Below are 24,129 nucleotides of genomic sequence, written 5' to 3' on the forward strand. Positions count from 1 at the left end.
AATAAATGGTCAGAAAAAGTTAAAATAAAAAAAAGTGGATTGGTGGAGGTAAGTAATGCTTTAAAAAAAAAAAAAAAAAAAATCTTTAAAGGGGTTACTAATTCTTTACAAATGATGACCTAGCCCCTGATCGGCAAGGGTCCGACATTACTACTGCAGTAGCTCCGACTCCAGAACCACACAGATCCATCTGCTGTGCATTGGACGGCTGCAACACTTGTATTCATTTTAACATCTGTTAAATTAATCTTTTGGGCAAAAGCGATGGACTGTTTTAGGCTTAGTGAAGGGCCAGTGTGTTACTGGGATTCTCTCACTGGTCACTGAATGATTCCATCATGTACCACCTCTCCGGGTGTAAATTCTGCTCACAAAGCACTAGGTTAGTACTTAAGTGTGGCTCGCATAAAAAAAAACACATTTATTATTTTTATGATATATTATTTTCCTCCTCCTAGTCTTATAGGTTTGTAGCACTTTATTTTATTGCAGGCTTCACTTATTTCCACAGGTCTTGTAATAAACGCTGATGCTGTAGGTTATTCTAGGTTCAGAGATATTTTTGAACTGGGCTTGCAGCATACTTTTACAGTCATAAGTCTGCTTGGGACAAAGCCAATAAACTTTCTTGCAGTTGAAAGGTCTGCCCGGGTTAGGCCACCCAGATTCACCTTCTTACAGTCAAGAGGTCCGCTTAGGTGAGTCTCACAGTTCACTTCAGTTGATTTTTCCAAGTGCGATCTATTTACAGCCTGGGTAAGGCTCTGCTCTCAGATATAGCATAAGTGAACAGTGCTTCCTTATGAGATACTTTCTGAACCTGTCATTTATAGAAGACAGGATGATCTCATCATTTTTGCACAGCTACAAGAAATACCATTTCAACACTGTTCTGCTTCCATGGTCTTCTAGGAGGCAGTGTTTCCCAACCAGTGTGCCTCCAGCTGTTTCAAAACTACAACTCCCAGCATGCCCGCACAGCCTTTGGCTGTGCGGGCATGCTGGGAGTTGTAGTTTTGCAACAGCTGGAGGCACACTGGTTGGGAAACACTGTTCTAGGGATACATTATATTATGGTACGTTCATTACCAGTTTTATGCAGGAACATATTGGATAGGATGTATCCAAGAGACACCCATGATGATTGGATTGATAGTTACTTCTGGTATATATCTTTATGTATATTCTAAAGCCATGCGCAGTTTGAATGCACTGACTGGCATCTATAACACAATATCTGCAGACCATACCTCCTGAAGAGCTTCTACTTCTGGACTCATGGCCTTGAGCATGACCGCAGCAACAATGTCCAAGCTGCTCTGGGATGGTTCCGACTGTACGAGACAAAATGTGAATGAGAGAGGGCACGGCGTACATGCATGGAGATTGTCAACATACTGACAGCAAGTTGTTTTTATTGCTGGATATGAAACTCTGACCGTGCCTGTGGATGACACCTATGGAGGCACTGCCAATGGGTCTGCTTACATATATACTTTGCCAAAGACAAAAACTGGAAGAATGAAGCAGGAAATCAGTTTTCTCTTTCTTCATTAACTGGTATCTAAACCAGATTTTTGGCAAAAGAAAATATATGAAGGAAACAGACCAAAATGAGGCCTGTGCGTGGAAATGTGTTTGTCCACTGACAAATGATAATCAGGCCACTGAAACCTCTTAATATGTCTAAGGCTACTTTCACACTCGCGTTTTGTGTGGGTCCGTCATGGATCTGCACAGACTGATCCGTTCAGATAATACAAACGCTTGCATCCGTTCAGAACGGATCCGTTTGTATCATCTTTAACATAAAGACAAAAGCTCACAGAAAAAAGGGGCCTAAACGGGTGGAAAGGCTCCAAACCCAGACACTGTAGCGTGTCTATAACCAGGTGAGCAATTCCTCCGCATGAGGTCCGCAGATAACGGCAATCCCTTGAGGATTGAGGAATTAGCTAGTATTGTCAGTTGCGTATCATTTTGGTGCATTTTTTGCAGTGATTCATCTTTAACATAGCCAAGACGGATCCGTCTTGAACACCATTGAAAGTCAATGGAGGACGGATTCGTTTTCTATTGTGAAAGATTGTGTCAGTGAAAACGGATCCGTCCCCATTGACTTACGTTGTGTGTCAGAACGGATTTGGCTCAGTTTCGTCAGACGGAAACCAAAATGCTGAAAGCAGCGTTTTGGTGTCCGTCTCCAATGCGGAACGGAGACTGAACTGATGCAAACTGAGCGGATCCTTTTCCATTCAGAATGCATTAGGGCAAAAACTGATCAGTTTTGGACAGCTTGTGAGAGCGATGAACGAATCTCACAAACGGAAAGCCAAAACGCCAGTGTGAAAGTAGACTAAGTCACTGGCTATACCTGCATACAGTAGGAATATCCAGAAAAAATTATATATAATAGAATAAAAACTATTAATAAAGTATTATTATTATTAATAATTACCTAATGGAGAATAGGGTCGTGAAGAGCCAGTGGATAGACGGCGTCCAGTAGCCGACACCACGTCTGCTGAACTTGGAGACCCAGAACCAACCTTTAAAAAGCCCATGGGGCTGGTATTGGAACGTCTCACTGCCCCTGATCTGTAGAGAGAAGAAGTGTTGGAATTATTCATTCAGTTATCACATTTTCCTGGTTAGGAATTAATAAATGAAGTTTTCCTAAAAGTCCTATTGGTGATTGAACATACACATAATAATAGGATAGTAAATAGGAACATATAAAGAAATCTGATCAAGATGCTTGTCCGAGAAAAGGCCGAAGGGTGCTCTAGAATAAGATATTTATGTGACCTGTATTTTGCTGAGGTGTGTACTTTTTTAATGCTGTGATGTATAATAAAAAGATGAAGCCTTCTTTGGAGAATATGGAGAAAATGTGGTGGTGGTGACATCTAGCAGGTAATCGCATTCATCCAAATACTTCTGAACAACGCAATGATTATTCAGATGTAAAAGTGTGTAACGTATATAGTCTATAGAGAGAGTCTATGCATTCATTCGGTTCTAAACATGTCATGTACCCTGTACAGTATTCTCGGGGTCTACTATAGTGAAGCCTGGAACAAATAACGCTATCTGCCTCTGCTCCACCCTGGCTTACATACATTGTTCATACAGATATGCATTTTATAGCTATGTGCGCTTGACTAATTACCTCACGCACATCTCATATACAGTAAATTTCTGATCTTGGGTGTTGCAGGCTAAGGGTACTTTAGCATTCGAACCAGACAAACAGAAGGTATCCATGTAAAATTTCATGTACCATACCTGGGTGACCCATGCGGGTTAGATGTCGGGCTAGCAGTGGATGAAAGATTCTGCTCGATGCGTTGATAGTTCCGTAGCTGTGTTGGGACAGGAATAGGTGCCGTCTCGCTGCGTGGTGACGTCTGAGGCTGGTTCTGTCTATAGTCAAAAAGCATGAACAGCGGGAATAAGTCCCTGTGTACTGGTCTCTGCGCTATCTGAACCATTGCACAACAGGAACAGCAAAAAGTAGGAGAAAATGACTTGAGTGCTAAAACTAATGGCTTTAAAAATCAATCTCCTCAAAGTGTGAAAAAAGCTTTCAGCTGAGCCAGACTACAAACAGTCCCTCCCGTGGACTCTTCATTGGTATATGCAGGCAAAGAAAAGCAGAGCTTGTACAACAGCAGGACTAAGTCCCTCCCTGTCAGCCAAGCACTGCTGTGCAAAACAAAGCATTTCTAGGAAAGTCAGAACAGGAAGTCCAAGCGGAGTGCACGCCAGCTGCCCTGTTTACATGGACCTATCCCTGTACTGCAGGTTACATATAAAGACACATTATGTAAGTTTACCGAGGCAATACAAGGACCTGTTATCCCCTTCACTTTACTCCTACATGTGCGTCAGCAACTGCATGACCTCTCTCTTAGTAGAAGCATTTACATACCTGCGCACAAAACTGGTCAAAGGCCTAGAATTATAACTCCGTGCTGATTCTGCCGACAAGGATATCACATAACGTGGAAGAACATAATGTGCCCGAGTTATAACCAACCTTAATCTTTTTTGGGAAATCAGTGCAGTCTTTAAAGGGTAACTGCAGTTCAAAAGCTTCACATGTAAAACGTTTTAATCAGTGGGACATCAATTGCTAAAATGGCATATATAATCTACGCGGGAAATCTATTATCTTCCTGTGCCAATTTTCACCGCATTTGCAACCTTTTAAATGAGCATTGTCAAAAGGTGGTATTTCTACACGGCCCCTCTCCAAAATGAGGCATTGTGAGGGGCTAGTGGACCGGCGTACTTATCGCACCGGTTTTATGGTATATATAAAGACAGAAGCCCCTGGCAGCTCCGAGCAGGAGTAGATTTTCGTTTAGGCACATGGGCTGCTGGAAAATGTGCCTAATTTAGGACAAGGAGTGCGCCTCGCCATAAATTAAGCACATCCTCTGGCAGCTGAGGGGATATCAAAGACCAGAGCAAAACGCTGGTCCCCTATGAGTCTGCCTTCAGAGAGACAGCCCCTTATGTCTTAGCAACTGTAGGACTCTTAGCATTTGGACCCCATTGATCGGACATGTCAAAAGTCTTTTGAAAATACCGTTACTCTTTAAATCCATTTAAACATGCTTTTACTTAGGAGGCAGTGTATTTTGCAGGAGTTGCCGTTTTATTTTTTTTGACTACACATCCTCTATAATAAAATCCCTGTGTGCGTGTGCATCCGTGCGTGTGTGACGATTAGTGAAGTGTGCATGCGCAGCGCCGGCCAATCAACACACGGCGCTCCGCACGCACCTGCGTGCCGGCCCGCTGCTTGTGCCCAGCTCCGCTGTGCCTCCTCCTCCCCCTCCGGCTTCCTCTGCAGCCGACTCACACCCCGGGATCCGGGCCCTGCAACAGCATATCCTTCACCGGACACCCTTACACACCTGCGCACCAGGCAGAGAGTGGCGCATACCTGCTGCAGCATCATATCCTGGATTTTATTATAGAGGATATATATCTACTATAATAAAAGCCCTGTGTGCGTGCTCAGGGATGAGTGTCCGTGCGTGTGTGCAGTTAATTGAACTGCGCCTGCGTGGCGCGTCGTCCAGTCCACGGCACTCCACACAACGCCCACATCAGAGTGCCGCCCCACATGCAACCGTGCTGCCCACATCAGCATGCACGGCGCACCGACCAATCATCACACGGCGCTCTGCGTGCCGGCCAATCACCGCCGCCGTTCGCAGGTTATGGTGTGCTCTCCACGTCGGAGTGCTGCCGTTACTGTTCGTGCATCACACAGCCGCACAGTCCCAGCGCACTCAGCCACAGACAGAAACCGCTGCCATCAGTCAGTGCCACCAGTCACAGTGCCAGCCGTCTCAGCCATTAGTCAGTCATAGATCAGTGCCAGCAGCCACAGCCACCAGTCACAGTGCCAGCAGCCACAGCCACCAGTCACAGTGCCAGCAGTCTCAGCCACCAGTCACAGTGCCAGCAGTCTCAGCCACCAGTCACAGTGCCAGCAGTCTCATCCACCAGTCACAGTGCCAGCAGTCTCAGCCACCAGTCACAGTGCCAGCAGTCTCAGCCACCAGTCACAGTGCCAGCAGTCTCAGCCACCAGTCACAGTGCCAGCAGTCTCAGCCACCAGTCACAGTGCCAGCACCATTTAATATATACTGTTCCTACTAATGTTTATGCACTAATGTTATAGCACCCATTATTGTAACGGGCGTAATGTCTAGTTGTTACATAATTCTCCAATAGTCTAATATATAAAGCTAAGTGTATGTGTGTATGTATGTCTGCTAAAGGAATCTGCACCGTCGCATTTACAATCACAAAATTTGGCACACAGGTACATCAGGTGTTCAGGAAGGTTTTAGACCGAGCCTCAGCTCTCTAGCATCATTCCTGAGATATTCCCAAAAAATGCATTAGCCAATAGAAGCCTGGTCACATGACCCTTATCAGCCAATAGAAGCTCGCAGGCCCTTAGTCTCCACATACACACAGTTTTACACCAGGTTTCCATAACAAACCAGCCATTTTTCTTCACTGCTGTAGGTCAGCTTTAAAAGGAGCAGGGCGCTGTGGATGCTGTTGTTATGGGAGCGGAGTGCTGTGGAGGTCACAGTTAAGGGGGCAGGTACTGTAGCCTCAAAAGACAGACTTAAAACCCCCGCCCCCAGTTCCCGCTAAACCAAGCCCCGACCCGGTTAGGCCATGAAGATAAAAATCAACTTCTGTCAGCTGCAGCGGTGGGAGGGATGGCAAATTTCTCCCTGCAGCTCACGCTCAGACAGCACAGTGCTGCTGTCTGAGAGTGAGCTGTTCAAAAGGACATCCCTGTGTCTGTCCAGGCCCTGCGCCAGACAGAGGGCAGGGAGTCTGAAAGCCGGACTGTCCAGCCTAAAACCGGACCTCTGGCCACCCTAGGGGCAGGCTGCTGTGGAGGTCACGGTTAAGGGGGCGGGCTGCTGTGGAGGTCACTGTTAAGGGGGCGGGCTGCTGTGGAGGTCACTGTTAAGGGGCGGGCTGCTGTGGAGGTCACTGTTAAGGGGGCGGGCTGCTGTGGAGGTCACTGTTAAGGGGGCGGGCTGCTGTGGAGGTCACTGTTAAGGGGGCGGGCTGCTGTGGAGGTCACTGTTAAGGGGGCGGGCTGCTGTGGAGGTCACTGTTAAGGGGGCGGGCTGCTGTGGAGGTCACTGTTAAGGGGGCGGGCTGCTGTGGAGGTCACTGTTAAGGGGGCGGGCTGCTGTGGAGGTCACTGTTAAGGGGGCGGGCTGCTGTGGAGGTCACTGTTAAGGGGGCGGGCTGCTGTGGAGGTCACTGTTAAGGGGGCGGGCTGCTGTGGAGGTCACTGTTAAGGGGGCGGGCTGCTGTGGAGGTCACTGTTAAGGGGGCGGGCTGCTGTGGAGGTCACTGTTAAGGGGGCGGGCTGCTGTGGAGGTCACTGTTATAGTCGATACTGTCAATGTCTTTTAACAACACACACAAACATTAAATGAAATAGATTAAATATACCCGTGCAAAGCCAGGTCCTTCTGTTAGTCATGTATAAAATGTGATGGCAGTAGCAAACATTTCAGGATCAGCATTGACCGTAGTTTATAATAGATTAAACAGATGCAGTCAAAGTGTTTTTTTTATGCTAGTTACTAAAGGGATTTTCCAAGATTTTTTATACTGATGACCTATCCTCTGGTTCAATCATCAGTATCTGATCGCTGGGGGTCCGACACCCGAGACCCCCTCCAATCAGCGCCCCGGCCTTCTCCCTGCTTTTTCTAGGTCAAGTGACGATATGTTCATGTGTCACGTGGCCTAGGAGCAGCTCAGCCCCATTCAAGTGAATGGGGCTGAGAACAATACCAAGCACAACCACTATACTATGTAAGGCGCTGTGCTTAGTGAGCAAAGAGAAGGCAGCGGTGCTCACAGGAGCATTAGTGCCTTCTCAAAACAGCTGATCCTGAGGATAGGTCATCTGTACAAAAATCCTGAAAAACCCTTTTAATTCTGCTATCAATCACAATTTTCCTTTCATGGGTGATCATCTGTCACTTGGACACATACACTGTATACGTCTGTGTTGCAATTTGTATAAACTTTATGGCAGGAAAAGTAGTCAAATGTACCAGGTGTATCCCTTCAAGACACCCACAAGGGTGCTTTTGTTATATGATGGGATGGAGTTAGCTGTTTTTTCTTAAATATTGATGGCCTATTCTTAGTCTAGGCCAGTGATGGCTAACCTCCGACACTCCAGCTGTGGTCAAACTATGACTCCCAGCATGCTGCATTCATTTCTATGGAGTTCTGAGAACAGCCAAACAAGTGTGTATCTTGGGAGTTGTAGTTTTACCACAGCTGGAGTGCCGGAGGTTAGCCATCACAGGTCTAGGCCATCAATTATTGATGGTAACTCTGTGATCAACAGAATGAACGAGTAGCAGAATGTTCAGAATGAGGCACTGTGCCGTTGTAGAGAACAACTGGGATGTTGCACAGCCTGCTTGTTGTGCTGATCAACACAGGTTGGATCCCCACTAATTACACATCAATGTTTAAAGGGGTCTTATCTTTAGAACAGCTCATCAATATCAGATCAGTGGCAACCAGACACCTGGCACCTCCCCTGATCAACTGTTCTCAGCAGCCACAGATATAAAACAGTGGACAAAACCGGAAGCGGACAGCCCCGACCACTGTGTGGAGAGTGGAAGCAGAGCTGCAGCAACCTGTCACGGCCACTACACAATGGACACAGCTGCTATTAGCTCTGTCCACTCTGCTATTTCTGGCACCAGTGGCTGTCGAGAGCAGCTGATTGGTGGGGGTATTGGGGGACAGATACCCACAGATACGAAATTTATGACCTATCCTAAAGATAGGTCTTAAATATCTAGAGGCTGGACAACCCCTTTGGAAAAGCTCCAGAAAACTAGATTTTTGTACTTACCGTAAAATCTGTTTCTCTTCCGTTCATTGGGGGACACAGGCATTGACCATGGGTATAGCTGTTGCCGCTAGGAGGCGGACACTAAGCACACAAAGTGTAAGCTCCTCCCTCTTCAGCTATACCCTTCCTACAGGGACTAAGCTAAATCAGTTGCAAAAGCAGTAGGAGAAGCAAAAAAATAAATAAAAATCACCCTATGTACAAACCCAAAACCACATAGGTCCGAAAAGACCCCTAAACAAAAGAATGGGTGGGTGCTGTGTCCCCCAATCAACGGAAGAGAAACTGATTTTACGGTAAGTACAAAAATCTAGTTTTCTCATCCATATCATTGGGGGACACAGGCTTGACCATGGGACGTTACAGAGCAATCCCCAAGGGCAAGCATAACAAGCAACCCTACCGTCAATCAGAGAACCGCTGTCTGCAAAACTCTACACCCCAGAGAAGCGTCAGCCGGTGCAAAGGTGTGCACCCTATAAAACTTGGCAAAAAGTATGCAAAGACGACCAAGTAGCCGCTTTGCACACCTGAAGGGCCGAACCGCATGATGCACCGCCCACGAGGCCCCCACTGCCCGAGCCAAATGAGCAGTCACCCAGAATGGTGGAGCCCGGCCATTAACACGGTACGCTTCCTTCCACAATGGCCAGACGAATCCATCAGGAAATGGAAATCTTCGACACCGCCAGCCCAAAAGAACGGAGAGAGACGACACTTGCCTTTTGAGGGAGCCGAGAGCCAGCCCCAAGTCAATGCCCGACAGCAGGAAAGCCAAGAGTCGCGGCAAACAGAACCGAACAGGAGGCAGCTGATGCCGCTCGCACCAAAGTAGGACTTTCAGGTCCGGTGGTAGATTCTGGAAGACGACGGCTTCCTGGCCCGAATCATGGTCTGGACCACCGCATCCGTGAAACCCTGAGACTTCAGTACCGCAGCTTCAACAGTCATGCCGTTAAATGTAGTGACCCAAAATTTGGGTGGAAGATCTGCCCCTGAGACAGAAGTTCCTCCCATAGGGGAAGATGCCAGGGTTTGTCGGCGAGAAGGGTGACTATAGACGCGTGTCACACCCAGTGCAGCCAAACTGGTGCCACGAGAATGACGGGCAGTCCCTCAGACCTGATCTACCGGAGGAGACACGGAATGAGAGGAAAAGGCGGGAACACGTAAGGAAACGTGAACCGACTCCACGGAAACACCAGCACGTCACACGACAGAGCCATGGGGTTGTTTAAGCAGGAGGCCATGAGATCCACATCCGGTCGCCCCCACCGCTCGCAGATGGATCTAAAGACCTGCAGGTGAAGAGCTCACTCACCGGGATCGACGAGCTCCCGGGCTGAGGAAGTCTGCGACCCAGTTGTCGACGCCGGGGATGTGAACTGCCGATAGTGCCCGAACATGTTTCTCCGGCCAGCTGAGAATCAGCGCAGTCTCCGCCATCGCTGCCGGGCTCCGGGTGCCGCCCTAGTAATTGAGGTACGCCACCGCCGTGGAGTTGTCGGACTGAACCCGAATTGGACAAACCCTGAGATGGTCGGCCCAATGCTGCAGAGAGCTGAATCGCCCTCAGCTCCAGAACACTGAATGGACGGGAGCGTTCCTCGCGTGACCATGCTCCTTGAACAGAGAGATTTTCCAATACTCTCCCCCCCAACCCCTGAACCCCTGAGGCTTGCGTCCGTTGTTAACATCTTCCAACGGAGAGGAAGGAACGAGCAGCCCGACGTCAACGTCGGAGAGACCAACCACCATCTGAGAGGCTGGCGAACCGGGGCAAGGAGACGCATCGGCCGGGGGAGCGGTCCCAGCTGGACAGAATAGCTCGCTGTAGCGCTCTGGTATGAAATGGAACATAAGGAATTGCTTCGAAGGCAGAGACCATGTGACCCAGAGCCCGCATGCAGCGACGAATGGGAACCAGAACAGGCCACAACATGGGGCGAATCTGCAGACGGAGAGCGGATAACTTCTCCGGGGGCAAGAACACTTTGGCAGGAAGTGTGTCGAGTACCATGCCCAGATAAGTCAACCAATGCGATGGATATAGACAAGACTTCTGCCTGTTCAGGATCCATCCAAAGCACTCCAGGGTGCCCAAAACTATGCTCAGGCTGTCTGCCGTCACCCGGAATGACGGCGGCTTCACCAGGATGTCCTCTAAGTAAGAGATCGCTACGATCGCCCTGGCATGGAGCAGGGCCATGACTGCCGCCAGTATCTTCGTAAAGACCCTGGAAGCCGTAGTCAGACCAAACGGGAGGGCTACAAACTGGAAGTGAAAGGGACCCACTGCGAACCGGAGAAATCTCTGATGACTGACACAGATGGGTACGTGAAGATAAGAATCCTTGATGTCTATCGAGGATATGTACTCCTCCGGTTCCATGGACGCAATAACCGACCTCAGGGACTCCATCCGAAAACTGCAGATGCGAAGGAAACTGTTGAGCTCCTTGAGGTCCAGCACGGTACGGACCGTCCCCTTTTTTGGGGGAATCACAAAGAGATTGGAGTAAAACCCCTGAAAATGGTCTGGGACCGGAACAATCACCCCCTGCCACAGCATGTCAATCGTCTGAAAAAAAAAGAATAAAAAACCAGCAGTCCTGCAACGCAGGGAGGTCTGCCTCCTACAGACACTAAGCTAAAACTGATTTAGCTTAGTCCCTGTAGGAAGGGTATAGCTGAAGGGGAGGAGCTTACACTGTGTGTGCTTAGTGTCCGCCTCCTAGTGGCAACAGCTATACCCATGGTCAATGCCTGTGCCCCCAATGATACGGATGAGAAAACCCCTTTACACAGAGAAAACTGATAAGCCACATTCTAAAAGACAGGGCAGTGGTTCGCCTCACACTCAATAAAGTAGTAAGTTAAAATGGATTGTGGCTTCGGGAGAGTCTACCAGCAAACTATAATTTCTCAGGAAACAGCTGCATAAAACTGGATGTGACCGTGCACTGCAGCCCTCAGCTATTCAGATTAGGTCTACACTTCCAACAGGACATTACTCACAAGGGAGAGGTCGGCAGCAACAAACTGATTGCCAAGTAGTGCCTTCCTAAAACATATTACTTATAATAATACCAACATATTCCCAAGTGCTGTGAATACAGATACTGGGAGCCAAAACATATGAAAACCAAAAATATCTGAATAAATTAGGACACCAAACTTAGCTATGCCACTGGCTGGTTACAAAATAAAATATCAGTGGTAATTAACGCTGTTACAATCAGGTACTCATGCAGCCGGCCAGCGCCTCCTGTCAATTTAAACCCTCCTACAATATGGCTCCACTTTTAGGTATTTTTTTCCAGGGCCACCCTAGGTTCCCAATCCGCCCCTGACACCAGCAAATGCAGCTCTGCCCATAACACAGCCCTGTGAAGTGCTATATGGAAACAGTCGATATGTTATTAAACGTCTAAAATGCCTGGTACTGGCTAATCTGCAGTGCCAAAGGAGATCGTCCTCTGCTACAGTTAAAGGGGTTGTCCAGGTTCAGAGCTGAACCCGGGCATCCCTTAATTTTCCCCCTGGCAGCCCCCCTGACTGAGCATCGGAGCAGTTCATTCTCCGATGCTCTCCTTTGCCCTGCGCTAAATCGCGCAGGGCAAAAGCATTTTTTGGAGATCCGGTGATGTATGAGGCTCTCCATGGGGCTGCCAGGAAGCCCGGTGATGTCACCGTCACTGATGGGCGGGATTTATCGCTGCCCTAGCCCAGTGTTTCCCAACCAGTGTACCTCCAGCTGTTGCAAAACTACAACTCCCAGCATGCCCGCACAGCCAAAGGCTGTCCAGGCATGCTGGGAGTTGTAGTTTTGCAACAGCTGGAGGCACACTGGTTGGGAAACCCTGCCCTAGCCAGTACAAAGGCTAGGGCAGCACTAAAGCCCGCCCATCAGCGCCAATGACATCACCGAACACACTGCCGGGCGGAATCCTCCGTCTGGCAGTGTGTTATGATAATCAAAAGAGCCCGTGCCCTGCGCGATTTAGCGCAGGGCAAGGGAGCTCCTCAGAGCAAGAGATGCTCCGATGCTAGCCTCAGGGGGGCTGCCTGGGTGAAAATAAAGGTATGTCCGGGTTCTGCTCTAAACCCGGACAACCCCTTTAATAGTAATGTAACAAGTGGGCAGCTGGATATTACCTTCTGTGAATGGGAAGTGACAGCAGAAACAGTTTGATAGGGAAAAATAGCAATGATCTTTAACCTGTAGTTTATGGTATCCAATAATGAGACTCTCTCTGAGAATCGCCAGCCAGACTGATTTATCAGACACTGTGTAAAAAGTCTAATAAATACAGAACATGCCACAGGCTTAAGGCCCCTGACAGCTTTTCACTGGCAAGACGATGATAACCTCCTTCATTCTGTTCTATTCATTACCAGCAGCAAATATCTGATTACACAGGAAGATGTGCTGCGGATAATCTGGCATCTATCCCCCTGATGAAAAACACCCATCAGCCGATGAAAGAGCATTTGCTTGTTCATCGGCTGACTGGGCCAATTATCAGGAACGAGCGTTTGTATTCCAGGTAACTGTCCTGAAACCGTGCAGTGCAATAGGGCCTCCAGCAACGTGTTCTTGTACTTTCAGGATTATAGACAGGACTCTTAATGGGTTTTGCCGTGTATGTTTTCTGGTGGATGCCTCACAATACATCACTGACGCGTTACTTTACTATTGTGATGATCATTTAATAAGCCTGCATTCTGGACATACCTGGTAGTAACAGTTGAAGAGCTACAGCGAGAGGCGCTACAAGGGGCCTTCTGTGTTTGTCCAGAAACGCCAGATATATTCAAGGGAGACTGCCTGCAAAAGTGAGAACATATTAACCAAATCATTACGGTACTCATAAGTCCATATATAAATCATGGACGACACCAACTGTTTCATTTTATCAATATAAGATAGTCTCTAACCCATTACTGGCACAGAAAGTATTTATACAGATAAAAGGATAGCATCTAGAAAATCCTGTTCCTCCGAGTAGACTGTCTCCTCTACACGGATATATGGGCTGTTAGACAATAAATCTGAGAATGTTCTAAGTGTCTCTAACAATCCTCAAAGTGATAAAGTAGGCAATGACTTACCCTCCGCACATCAAGAACTCACTAGACGCCCTGCGCCCGGCTGTCCCTGTAGGCATATCATCTGCAATAAAAGGGTCACAAATTAAGTTCCCAAGATCTGGCGTGTTGCTGAAGCATGATATGTCTTATACAGGTGCACCCTAAGGTCAGGTAAATTACATACACTCAATGACAAAAAAATAATAACGCACCCAGATAGAAATGTCGGATTGCTGAATAAACTAGACGGAGAAACAGGAAGGTCATTTTGACGCAATGCCCACTATCTAAGTTATTCTGGCCTAGCTGTTAGGACGTGTTGAAAGCAGTGGTTACATGAGGGCACGCACACATGACAAACAGGCTCTGGACTGACCACCAGTAGACAGGATCATGTGATCCTCCAACAAGCAGTAGTATCCACAGTTTTGTTGTCCACCATCCAGACACAGATGGCACCTTCAGTACACACCCCTCTCTCTGTCTGGACCATTTCCAGGAGCTTAGCAGAAGGAAATTTGGTGTCCACGGCACCCATTATGTGTCCTGCCGTTGACAGCCAGCCATCATCGCCTTAGTTTGCAGTTGGTAACCCCTAGTAGTGATACGAGGGACAGTAACAGCTCAGTGATATATGCAGGACATCCTGCAGCTACATTATGTTGCCTCTCATGGCAGGACTTCCAACTGGCATTTTACCAGCAGGATAATCCCACACACAGCAAGGGTTTCCCAGGAACGTCTCCCCCAGATTGCAACACTTCTTTGGCATGCTTGGTCACCAGATCTGATTCAACAACATATGAGTAGGCAGAATCTACAGACCCAGGTGCAACATTGGTGGGCAAATGAGCCACAGGATACCATACAGAACCTGTATGCCTCCATGCCCAACCGAATCACTTTTCCATCACATTATACACTGCTCAGTTAGAGGGTTACAACCGCCCTGCAATCCAGTAGTGGCGACCATGATAACACACTGTAGGAAAAGGCGTTGGCCTGTACACACTTACAATCCCGGACACCAGAGAGACCAGCATTTTTTCCTATAGTGTTCAAGCACGACCACCGCTACTGGATTGCAGGGTGGTCATAACCCCTGGATACGAGCAGTGTATAATGTGATGGAAAAATGAATCAAGCCAGCAAAAGGCAATATGGACAATCACAATACATAGGTAAGTGCCTTGTATTAACGTTGCCTACGAGATAAATGACTTTGCTAAATAGAGATGGTTTGCTCATCTCCACTTTGATGCCTGCATGCATTCACGTTTTTGATCAATTTTGTTAATGACAGATAATAACTTTATGGCTCAGATTGCAAACACTTAATAATTTGGATCTAAATGATAACTGCTTAGTGTAAGTGGGCATGTAAGCTTTCACAAAGCACTTTAGTATTGCAGACAATTAAATACTTCATACAGTAGGGTAAACAAAACACACCCACATTTTTCTAGGTTTTGCGTACATTTCTCGGTTTCTAAAGATTAACCCAGAAGAGAACAATGCATTTTGTATTACTGACTGATAAACCATACAAGTTAGATATTTCTGTAATTCTATTTTGCTGATTTCAACAGGATCGACCAACAATCTATTATGTATGGGGACACTTTGAGTAACATGCATGCAAATCCAGTCAGGAGTCAGAGTACACAAAGTACTTTGCCGATTGCCATCTTATGAGTATTGTCTCCATACGCCATCAATAGCTGTTTGCCGCAGTTATTCTTCTCAACTTCTCCATTCACAGGCAAGCAGGGAAATCCTCCAGCCACCACCTTGCGGGGCTCCGTTCCCGATATAGATGTGGGTCCTAGCGGTGGGACCCACACCTATAAGACAATGTGGGCATATCCTAGCTATATGTTCCCATTGTCTGAGATGAGACAACCTATTGAGATTTTATTATCAGTAGTAGAGTTAATCTAAACGTATACTACAAGAAGGCAGAGCTACCTTTATTGTGATGGGCTCTCTGCAATGACTGCTTCATAGCTCTTCCCCTTTGCTCTGAGAGACAGCAGAGCAGAGGAGATATGAGGCAGATCACTGCAGAGAGCAATTCACAGTGAAGCCCCACTCTGGGAACTTGCAGGAGCAGTGCCTAGCGGAATAAAAGTTCATATTCACACTACTCCTGACGATAAAATAAGTGTTCGTTTTACTTTCTATTGTCAAAATTGCTGACAAACTCCCTTTGATACCTGGAGTCAGAATGGCCTACTTTTTTCAAAAATCTGTAATTTTATCCAACACACATCTTTTTTATATGTAGCAGTCAAAATACAACTTTGAAATCATAATTTTTTTTGCCTGTTGAAAAACTTAGAGGTGGGTGCAACTTTGTGCAATCAAAAGCCATGATAGCATTGGTAGACTGTGCCACCGTGTTTATGGACAGCACAGAGACCTGCCGAGTTAATGTCTGTTATGACACACTACAACAGAAATCTTACATGAGTGGTCAGAGGAGGGGTTGCTTGGTACCAGGACAAAGTCATCTGTGTCACATGAAGAGTTCTTGCTGCTTGTGCTGGCAGAGTCCTTGGAGATTTGTAAGTAATTTGGAGGACCCAATGGTGGTGATGACAGATTTTCTTCCTGGATATGCTGCATGTCTGGCAGAGACTGGGAAGTAAAATAATATATCTCTCAAATCAATTCATAATCAATAGTTCACTGTACATAGAGCCAGAAACCACCTTCAAGAAACACTGTACTGTATGTAAAAGGAAAAAAAAGAAAAACAAACCCCAGTAATTCTCACAAACCTCCCATGAGACCTGACTACATGATAACTGGCTGCAGCAGGATACTCCCCACTACTACAGCTTCTGGGACTTACAATGGTTTTCATATGTTTACTTATCTATAAAACGACTCAAAATTACAAAGAGGATTGTATCAAGCGGGTTTATTTTGATATGACCTTATATATCTAATGAGATTTTGTAACATTATTCTTGCCAATAAAAAAAAAAGATTTTATAAAAAAATAGTTTGAGTAATAAACCTCCTATACACTTACAGGAGGAGATGCAAAGCGACAAGATGGTGAGCTTCCACAGGAGCTGCCCGAAATACTTGACCCCGAGTACGTGGGCACTGGGACAGGGCAGGCTAGAAATACAAGAAAGAAAATGTTATTTATGTCCCTAAGGCCTATTGCACACGGCCGTTTTTTTTCCCCGTTTACTAGCCGTTTTTTGCGTTCCGTATACGGTCCGTATACGGAACCATTCATTTCAATGGTTCTGCAAAAAAAAACGGAATGTACTCCGTATGCATTCCGTTTCCGTATTTCAGTTTTTTCGATCCGTTTTAACATAGAACATGTCCTATTATTGCCCGCAAATCACGGTCCGTGGTTCCATTCAAGTCAATGGATCCGCAAAAAAAACGGAACACATACGGAAATGCATCCGTATGTCTTCCGTTTCCGTTCTTTCCTGAACCATCTATTGAAAATGTTATGGCCAGCCCAATTTTATCTATGTAATTACTGTATACTGTATATGCCATACGGAAAAACGGAACGGAAAAACGGAACAGAAACACAACGGAAAAAAAATACGGAACAGCGGATCCATGAAAAACAGGCCGCAAAACACAGAAAAAGCCATACGACGCGTGCAATAGGCCTAAGACTTCATGCATACAACATGTTCAATTTGTGGTCCGCAAACTGTGGATCTGGTCCGCGTGAAGTCAAATGGGACTGTGGTCCATATTTTGCAGGACATATTCTTTCTGCAGAATGGACAAACAGATGCGGATGATCCGTATGCTTTGTGGATCTGTATGTCCTTTCCGCAAAATGATAGAACATGTCCTATATTTGGCCGCAAAATGAAGCCCACTACCCACTGGAGTCAACAGGTCCATAAAAAATGCAGACGCAACACTGACGGTATTCATATTTTGCAGATACGGTTGTATGCATGAGGCTTTAGGATGGAAAAAGAATAAACTGTAGTTCATGCAATGCCAGTTAAACACACTATGCCATCAGTATGCACAAGTATGGACAGATAAGACTGAGGAACTAGGTCAACATCAGCTTCTAGATAAAGTAGTACACATTTTACACTTCAGAAGTCTATTAAATAAATTGATTTGTCCCATCCATGAAATAAATGACATATTATAAATGAAAGGTTTCATACACATCTATTAGTAGGAAAAGCCATGTATCATTCCAAACACTAAGAGAAGCTGCCAGAATCTGACATGCAGAGCATCTCTTATACCGCCAAGATGATATCACATGAAGCACCAATCCACTGGCAATAGGCAACATCTTTCAGAATTAGTGTGTAGTATGCAGTTCGGAATTAGTTATGACAGCGTCAGAAATAGGACTTGTAAATACCTCTATACTGGAATACTGAGTTGTATTTTAAGACATTTTGCTAGTCATCCAACTGCCTTTCTCAACTGAGTGAGATGACTAGCGAAAGTCCTCTTGCTCTGACTTATTACTACTAAATGTACGTATGTATATACACACACACACACATATATATATATACACACACACACTTGACACAGAAGGATTGAAGACTATGAACATCTTTGGAGCAGTATATTTTTTAATTGGCTATATTATGGGATAACATATGTGTAGTTGGGTTTTAAAAATTGTCAACCATTTGTCATATTTTGCAGGCTGATCAATTTCAGTGTGAATTCGCTCAGATGAGCTCTCTGATGGCTCAGTCTTGGGCTGAAATTTTAACAGCCACATAAAATAACCTTAAAGGGGTTGAACAGTGTTAAAACATTGATAACCTATCCTCAGTATCAGCTAGGCAGGGATCACACTACAGACACTCCTGCTGATCAGCTGTTTGAAGAGGTAACACATGTGTAAGTGCTGCTTCTGCTTCAAAATAACAGTCCACGGTTTCATTTGCAGCCGTGGCACAGTGTAATTACCACTGCTCGTCCGATTAACTTGAAGTGTAATTACCGTATTTTTCGCTTTATAAGACTCACTTTTTCCTGCCCAAAAAGGGAGGGAAATGGCAGTGCGTCTTATAAAGCGAATACTAGCGAGCGCTTCCATTATGGAAGAACTCACCAGTATGCATTAGGTGTCAGGAGCGAAGCGCTGCGAGCGCTTCCGGTACTCACCCTCCCTGGTCTTCCTTCCTGGGACCGGCGCTGCACTGTCCTGACACCGTACAGTGTTAGGATGTAATGCGCGCACTATGACCTGACGCTGCAAGCCGTCCGGTGACAGTGCAGCGCAGGCTGGAGAAGACATGGGGGCGCGAATGCTGTCGGAGATGGAGAGGAGCCGTAGTGCAGGAAAGGTAAGAGGAGTTATTTATTTTATTCTGATCTGAGGTCTGATGGTTCTGGCAAGGAACGCTGGGGAGTCTGACAATGAGGGGTGATGGGGGTCTAAAATAAAAGGGTGATCTGAAGTCTGATGGGGTCTGACTGAGGGCTCACGGGGTTCTGACATGCAGCGCTGATGTGGTTCTGACATGGAGGGCTGATATGGGGGTCTGATGTGATGTCCTGATATTTATGGGGGTGTGATCCGAGGATCTTATAGAGTGAAAAATATGGGTAAACTGCGCCGCTTCTACAAAAGGGACAACGCACAGTGAATTTTGAAGGGGAAGCAGCACTCGCATGAGCATCGCCACCTCTTCAAACAGCTGATCAGCAGGGGGTGCAGAGAGTTGGAAACCTCACCGATCTGATATTGATAACCTATCCTGAGGATAGGATGTCAATGTTTCAGCGATTAACAACCCTTTTAAATAAAAAAAAGGAGCGTCAGCTTTATGAGAATCAAGTAGAGCAGAATAAGAGCCTGCATACAGAGATGTCAGAGAACTTAACTGGTGGATTTTACATGAAACAGGACTGCGCAGCCTGCAATGTATGAAAATACATGCAGGCTGCAAAAGACAAATGGGGTCATTTATCATACTGGTGTAACGAAGAACTGTCTTAGTCGCCCATAGCAAGCCAGTGCCCTAAGCCAATTCTACTTCACACCAGTTTAATATATGACCCCAAAATAACAACCAATTGCAAAATGTTATTACTCTGTATCAATTTGTGCTGTAACCCCACACAAATGCAGCATAGTAGATAATTTGGAGGAAAGTAGATTATGGAAATCTAAAAGCTCAGTAAGCATCTAATTCCACTCTCCATTTGTTACTGGCACAAGCCAACTGAGTAAGGGTACTTTCACACTTGCGTTGCTAGGACGGATCCAGCATTCCGGTATTTTGAATGCCGGATCCGGCACTAATACATTCCTATGGAAAAAAATGCCGGATCCGGCATTCAGGCAAGTCTTCAGTTTTTTTCGCCGGAGATAAAACCGTAGCATGCTACGGTTTTCTCTTTTGCCTGATCAGTCAAAACGACTGAACTGAAGACATCCTGATGCAAACTGAACGGATTACCCTCCATTCAGAATGCATGGGGATATGCCTGATCAGTTCTTTTCCAGTATAGAGCCCCTGTGCCGGAACTCTATGCCGGAAAAGAAAAACGCAAGTGTGAAAGTACCCTAAACCGATCCTCAAGCAAGCACCTGCGAGAATCTCCACTTTAGTACATCTGGCAAGCATACAGCTAACCACAACACGCAGCAATATTTACAATGAAAATATACCTCCGTATGTACTTACACTTTTTGACTGTGGAGACCTGATCTAAGAAAGGATGACTGAAAAATCCCTCTGTAGAAAAAAAGAAAACAGGCATGTTATAACTGAACACGGATTCTAGGCTATAGTGTTATTAAAGTGCTGGTCCATAATCGAGTTTTACTTGGCACAGTTAGACCCCTGGGATGTGAGACAAGGAAGTTCATTTCAGCTTGATTAAAGTTTTGGCACAGACCTAAGGAATTCACAAAATAAGAGAATACTCCTTTCTACACAACTTTTACTTATGAATTTCACACATAGTGCTACCTCACATGCAACATTGTGCATAACGTGACATTTTTAGATATCAAATCAGAGGAGAACACAATGATTTTTATGTGCTAAGCAAATAAGTTTTGCATTTGTTCTCTCATGTGCTTTAGGAACTCTCCCTACATACCGCCATAAATATTTAGACAGTGAGACAATGGGAGAGATGTACCAAGTGTGGCATCCTGTACGTAAAAGTGCACTGGAATAAGATGTGCCAAATTTATTAAGAGACACAGGCCTCCTAATCTGACCCATTTTTGGCTATCCATCCCATATGCGGTCACCGGCCGTGTGCTCATCGCATCACGGATGCGGACCCATTCACTTGAATGGGTCCACAATCTGGAAGGTCCCTAAGAAAAACGCTACAGGAATTTAAAAAATGCCATCATGTGGAATGATTTGCTTCTGCAGTAAAGAAAAAGGGGGAAAAAAAAGTAATTGCACCATCAGGCCTCATGCACACAGCCGTTGCCCGGCCGTGCTCGTATTGCCTCGGCCGTGTGCACAAAGCATCATGGATGCAGACCCATTTACTTGAATGGGTCTGCAATCCAGAAGGTGCGGTGCAGAACAGAGGCACAGAACCCCACAGAAGCGCTAAGGAGTGCTTCCGTGGGGTTTCTCTCCATGCAACTGTACCACAAAAAAATAAAACATGTTTTATTTTTTTTGCGGTGCGGACAGATCACAACTTCAATGGGTCTGGATCTGTCTGCGAAATCCGCATTGATGTTTTCCGTGCATTGCGGTCCCCAATGTACGGAACAGACGAGCAACGGCCATGTGCATGAGCCCTTACTCTCTGAGTTTCTGCTCCTGCAGTTGACATCAGCAAGGAGGAAGTAAAGGACTGCAGTAAATTCTCCATATTGAAATACATGAAGTGCATAGCCTGCAAGTACAGAATGTGAAAAAAAACAAAAAACACACACACACACACACACACACACACACCAGTTCTGGGTTTGCTTTTCACAAGAAGCATTGCCTGATGTGAATGATTCCTTGCACAAAAGAGCTCTCAGAAGACCTACGATTAAGAATTGTTGACTTGCATAAAGCTGGAAAGGGTTATAAAAGTATCTCCAAAAGCCTTGCTGTTCATCAGTCCACAGGTAAGACAAATTGTCTATAAACAAAAAAAGTTCAGCACTGCTGCTACTGCAGACTGCTCAATGAGGTGAAGAAGAATCCTAGAGTGTCAGCTAAAGACATACAAAAGTCTCTGGCATATGCCAACATCCCCCTTACCAAATCTACAATACGTAAAACACTAAACAAAAATGGATTTCTTTTTTTTTTATTTATTAAATATCTCTTTATTTCCATCATCTCAAATTTCATCATCAATAGATAAAAGTTACATTTTTAATCCATCAGAAAGAGAACATTCTAATCTTTTTCTGTACATAAGCAAATATTTTTACTCCCCGTTTACCCACCCTCCTACCACCCTTATGGGGAGGGAGAGGGGGACGTGTAATACAAAAAAAAACCCCCCAAAAAAAAACCCAAAAAAAAAAACCCCAAAAAAAAAAAAACTCGATCTATCCAGCCCTAAAGTAACCACTTCTTCCATATTTCATCAACAGTTTTTTCTTTTCTACTATGGCCCTCCATCACCCGTTCTTCTTTAATCAAGTCGTCAACTGCTTTTCTCCACTGCCGAGCTATTGGAGGGTCAGCCCCTACCCATTTCTTAAGTATTAGGAGTCTAGCTTGAAATAGCACTTTACTCAAGACCATACGTATATCTCTATTTAGGCTCAGGTGTTCGGTTGCCCCCAAAATACAAGTCATGGGATCTTCTGATATTTGAACCTTCAAAATTCGGTATATAGTATCTGTTATTTCTATCCAATATCTGAACAGTCTTGGGCATCTCCAAAAACAATGTATTAAATCGGCATTCTCTCCCCCACATTTTATACAATCATCCAAAGCTCTAACACCCATTCTTTTCAATATCCATGGGGATCGATGCAACCTGTGAACTACAAAGAATTGTGAGATCTTATGTGAACCCCTGTTTGAGACTCGAGAATAATTCTTTAAAGCATCGTTCCATTTTTCTTCCGTAAAGAATTTCATTCTCCCATTTTTTCCTAGCTAATATTGTAACCCGTTTCTTTTTTCCCTCCATCAATATCTTATATCTTTTTGCCGTTATTCCTCCTCTTTCACCCACGTTGGTAAATTTGTGCAATAACTCAGATCTTTCCATCTTATATTTGTCCTCTTGCATAGCTGACCTCAATGCATTCCTAAGCTGAAAATATTTATATATGTCCTTTTGCGGTATACCAAACTCTCTAACCATTGTATTAAAGTCTTTCAATTTACCCTGTTCGAATATCTGGTTTAAGTATTTCATCCCATTTTTTTCCCAGTCTATATACGTCTTAATCCCTTGCAGTTCCTTAAGGTTAATATTTTTCCATATAGGTGTATATTGCAAGAATGGCTTTCATGGGAGGATACCACAGCGGAAGCCACTGCTGTCCAAAAAAAAACATTGCTGCACGTTTACAGATTGCACAAGAGCACCTGGATATTCCAGAGCAGTACTGGCAAAATATTCTGTGGACAGATGAAACCAAAGTTGAGTTGTTTGGAAGAAACACACAACACTATGTGTGGAGAAAAAGAAGCACAGCACACCAACATCAAAACCTCATCCCAACTGTGAAGTATGGTGGTGGGGGCATCATGGTTTGGGGCTGCTTTGCTGCCTGAGGGCCTGGAAGGATTGCTATCATCGAAAGAAAAATGAATTCCCAAGTTTATCAAGACATTTTGCAGGAGAACTTAAGGCCATCTGTCCACCAGCTGAAGCTCAACAGAAGATGGGTGTTGCAACAGGACAACGACCCAAAGCATAGAAGTAAATCAACAACAGAATGGCTTAAACAGAAGAAAATACGCCTTCTGGAGTGGCCCAATAAGAGGCCTGACCTCAACCTGATTGAGATGCTGTGGCATGACCTCAAGAAAGCGATTCACACCGGACATCCCAAGAATATTGCTGAACTGAAACAGTTCTGTAAAGAGGAATAGTCAAGAATTCCTGACCGTTGTGCATGTCTTATCTGCAACTACAGGAAACGTTTGGTTGAAGTTATTGCTGCCAAAGGAGGTTCAACCAGTTATTAAATCCAAGGGTTCACATACTTTTTCCACCTGCACTGTGAATGTTTACATGGTGTGTTCAATAAAAACATGGTAACATTTAATTCTTTGTGTGTTATTAGTTTAAGCAGACTGTGATTGTCTATTGTTGTGACTTAGATGAAGATCAGATCACATTTTATGACCAATTTGTGCAGAAATCCATATCATTCCAAAGGGTTCACATACTTTTTCTTGCAACTGTAAGTGAAGCTACCAAACAGCATAGAGAAAACCTGAATTTTTACAATGATTCTTATCATAAACACTGGAAGAAGGCATTAATATACCGGTATATTTTTTCTATTACATCTATTTTTGGTTTACTGGATCTGGAAAGAGACATCGGAATCCTAAATAGCAATTCCTATCTGCTTAACCAATAATTACACACTAGTACACTGTAATCACTGCCACTCAAACAAAAAAAGACCCCAT

The 24,129-nt window shown here is 45.2% G+C and overlaps 1 protein-coding gene across 1 annotated transcript in view; it reads right to left on the reverse strand.

Annotated features, from left to right (window-relative positions):
- ULK2 (unc-51 like autophagy activating kinase 2) overlaps positions 1–24,129 on the reverse strand; it is a 103,806-nt gene that overhangs the window by 12,835 nt on the left and 66,842 nt on the right. Inside the window, exons 11-18 of the mRNA XM_044286194.1 lie at positions 20,227–20,277; positions 16,590–16,681; positions 16,018–16,189; positions 13,571–13,631; positions 13,194–13,286; positions 3,289–3,426; positions 2,459–2,598; positions 1,251–1,334 (exon numbers count right to left, since the gene is read on the reverse strand). Coding sequence (XP_044142129.1) covers positions 1,251–1,334; positions 2,459–2,598; positions 3,289–3,426; positions 13,194–13,286; positions 13,571–13,631; positions 16,018–16,189; positions 16,590–16,681; positions 20,227–20,277 — 831 coding nt within the window. The remainder of the gene's footprint in view (positions 1–1,250; positions 1,335–2,458; positions 2,599–3,288; positions 3,427–13,193; positions 13,287–13,570; positions 13,632–16,017; positions 16,190–16,589; positions 16,682–20,226; positions 20,278–24,129) is intronic.

The sequence above is a fragment of the Bufo gargarizans genome, chromosome 3, assembly GCF_014858855.1.
Source record: "Bufo gargarizans isolate SCDJY-AF-19 chromosome 3, ASM1485885v1, whole genome shotgun sequence".
NCBI lineage: Eukaryota > Metazoa > Chordata > Amphibia > Anura > Bufonidae > Bufo > Bufo gargarizans.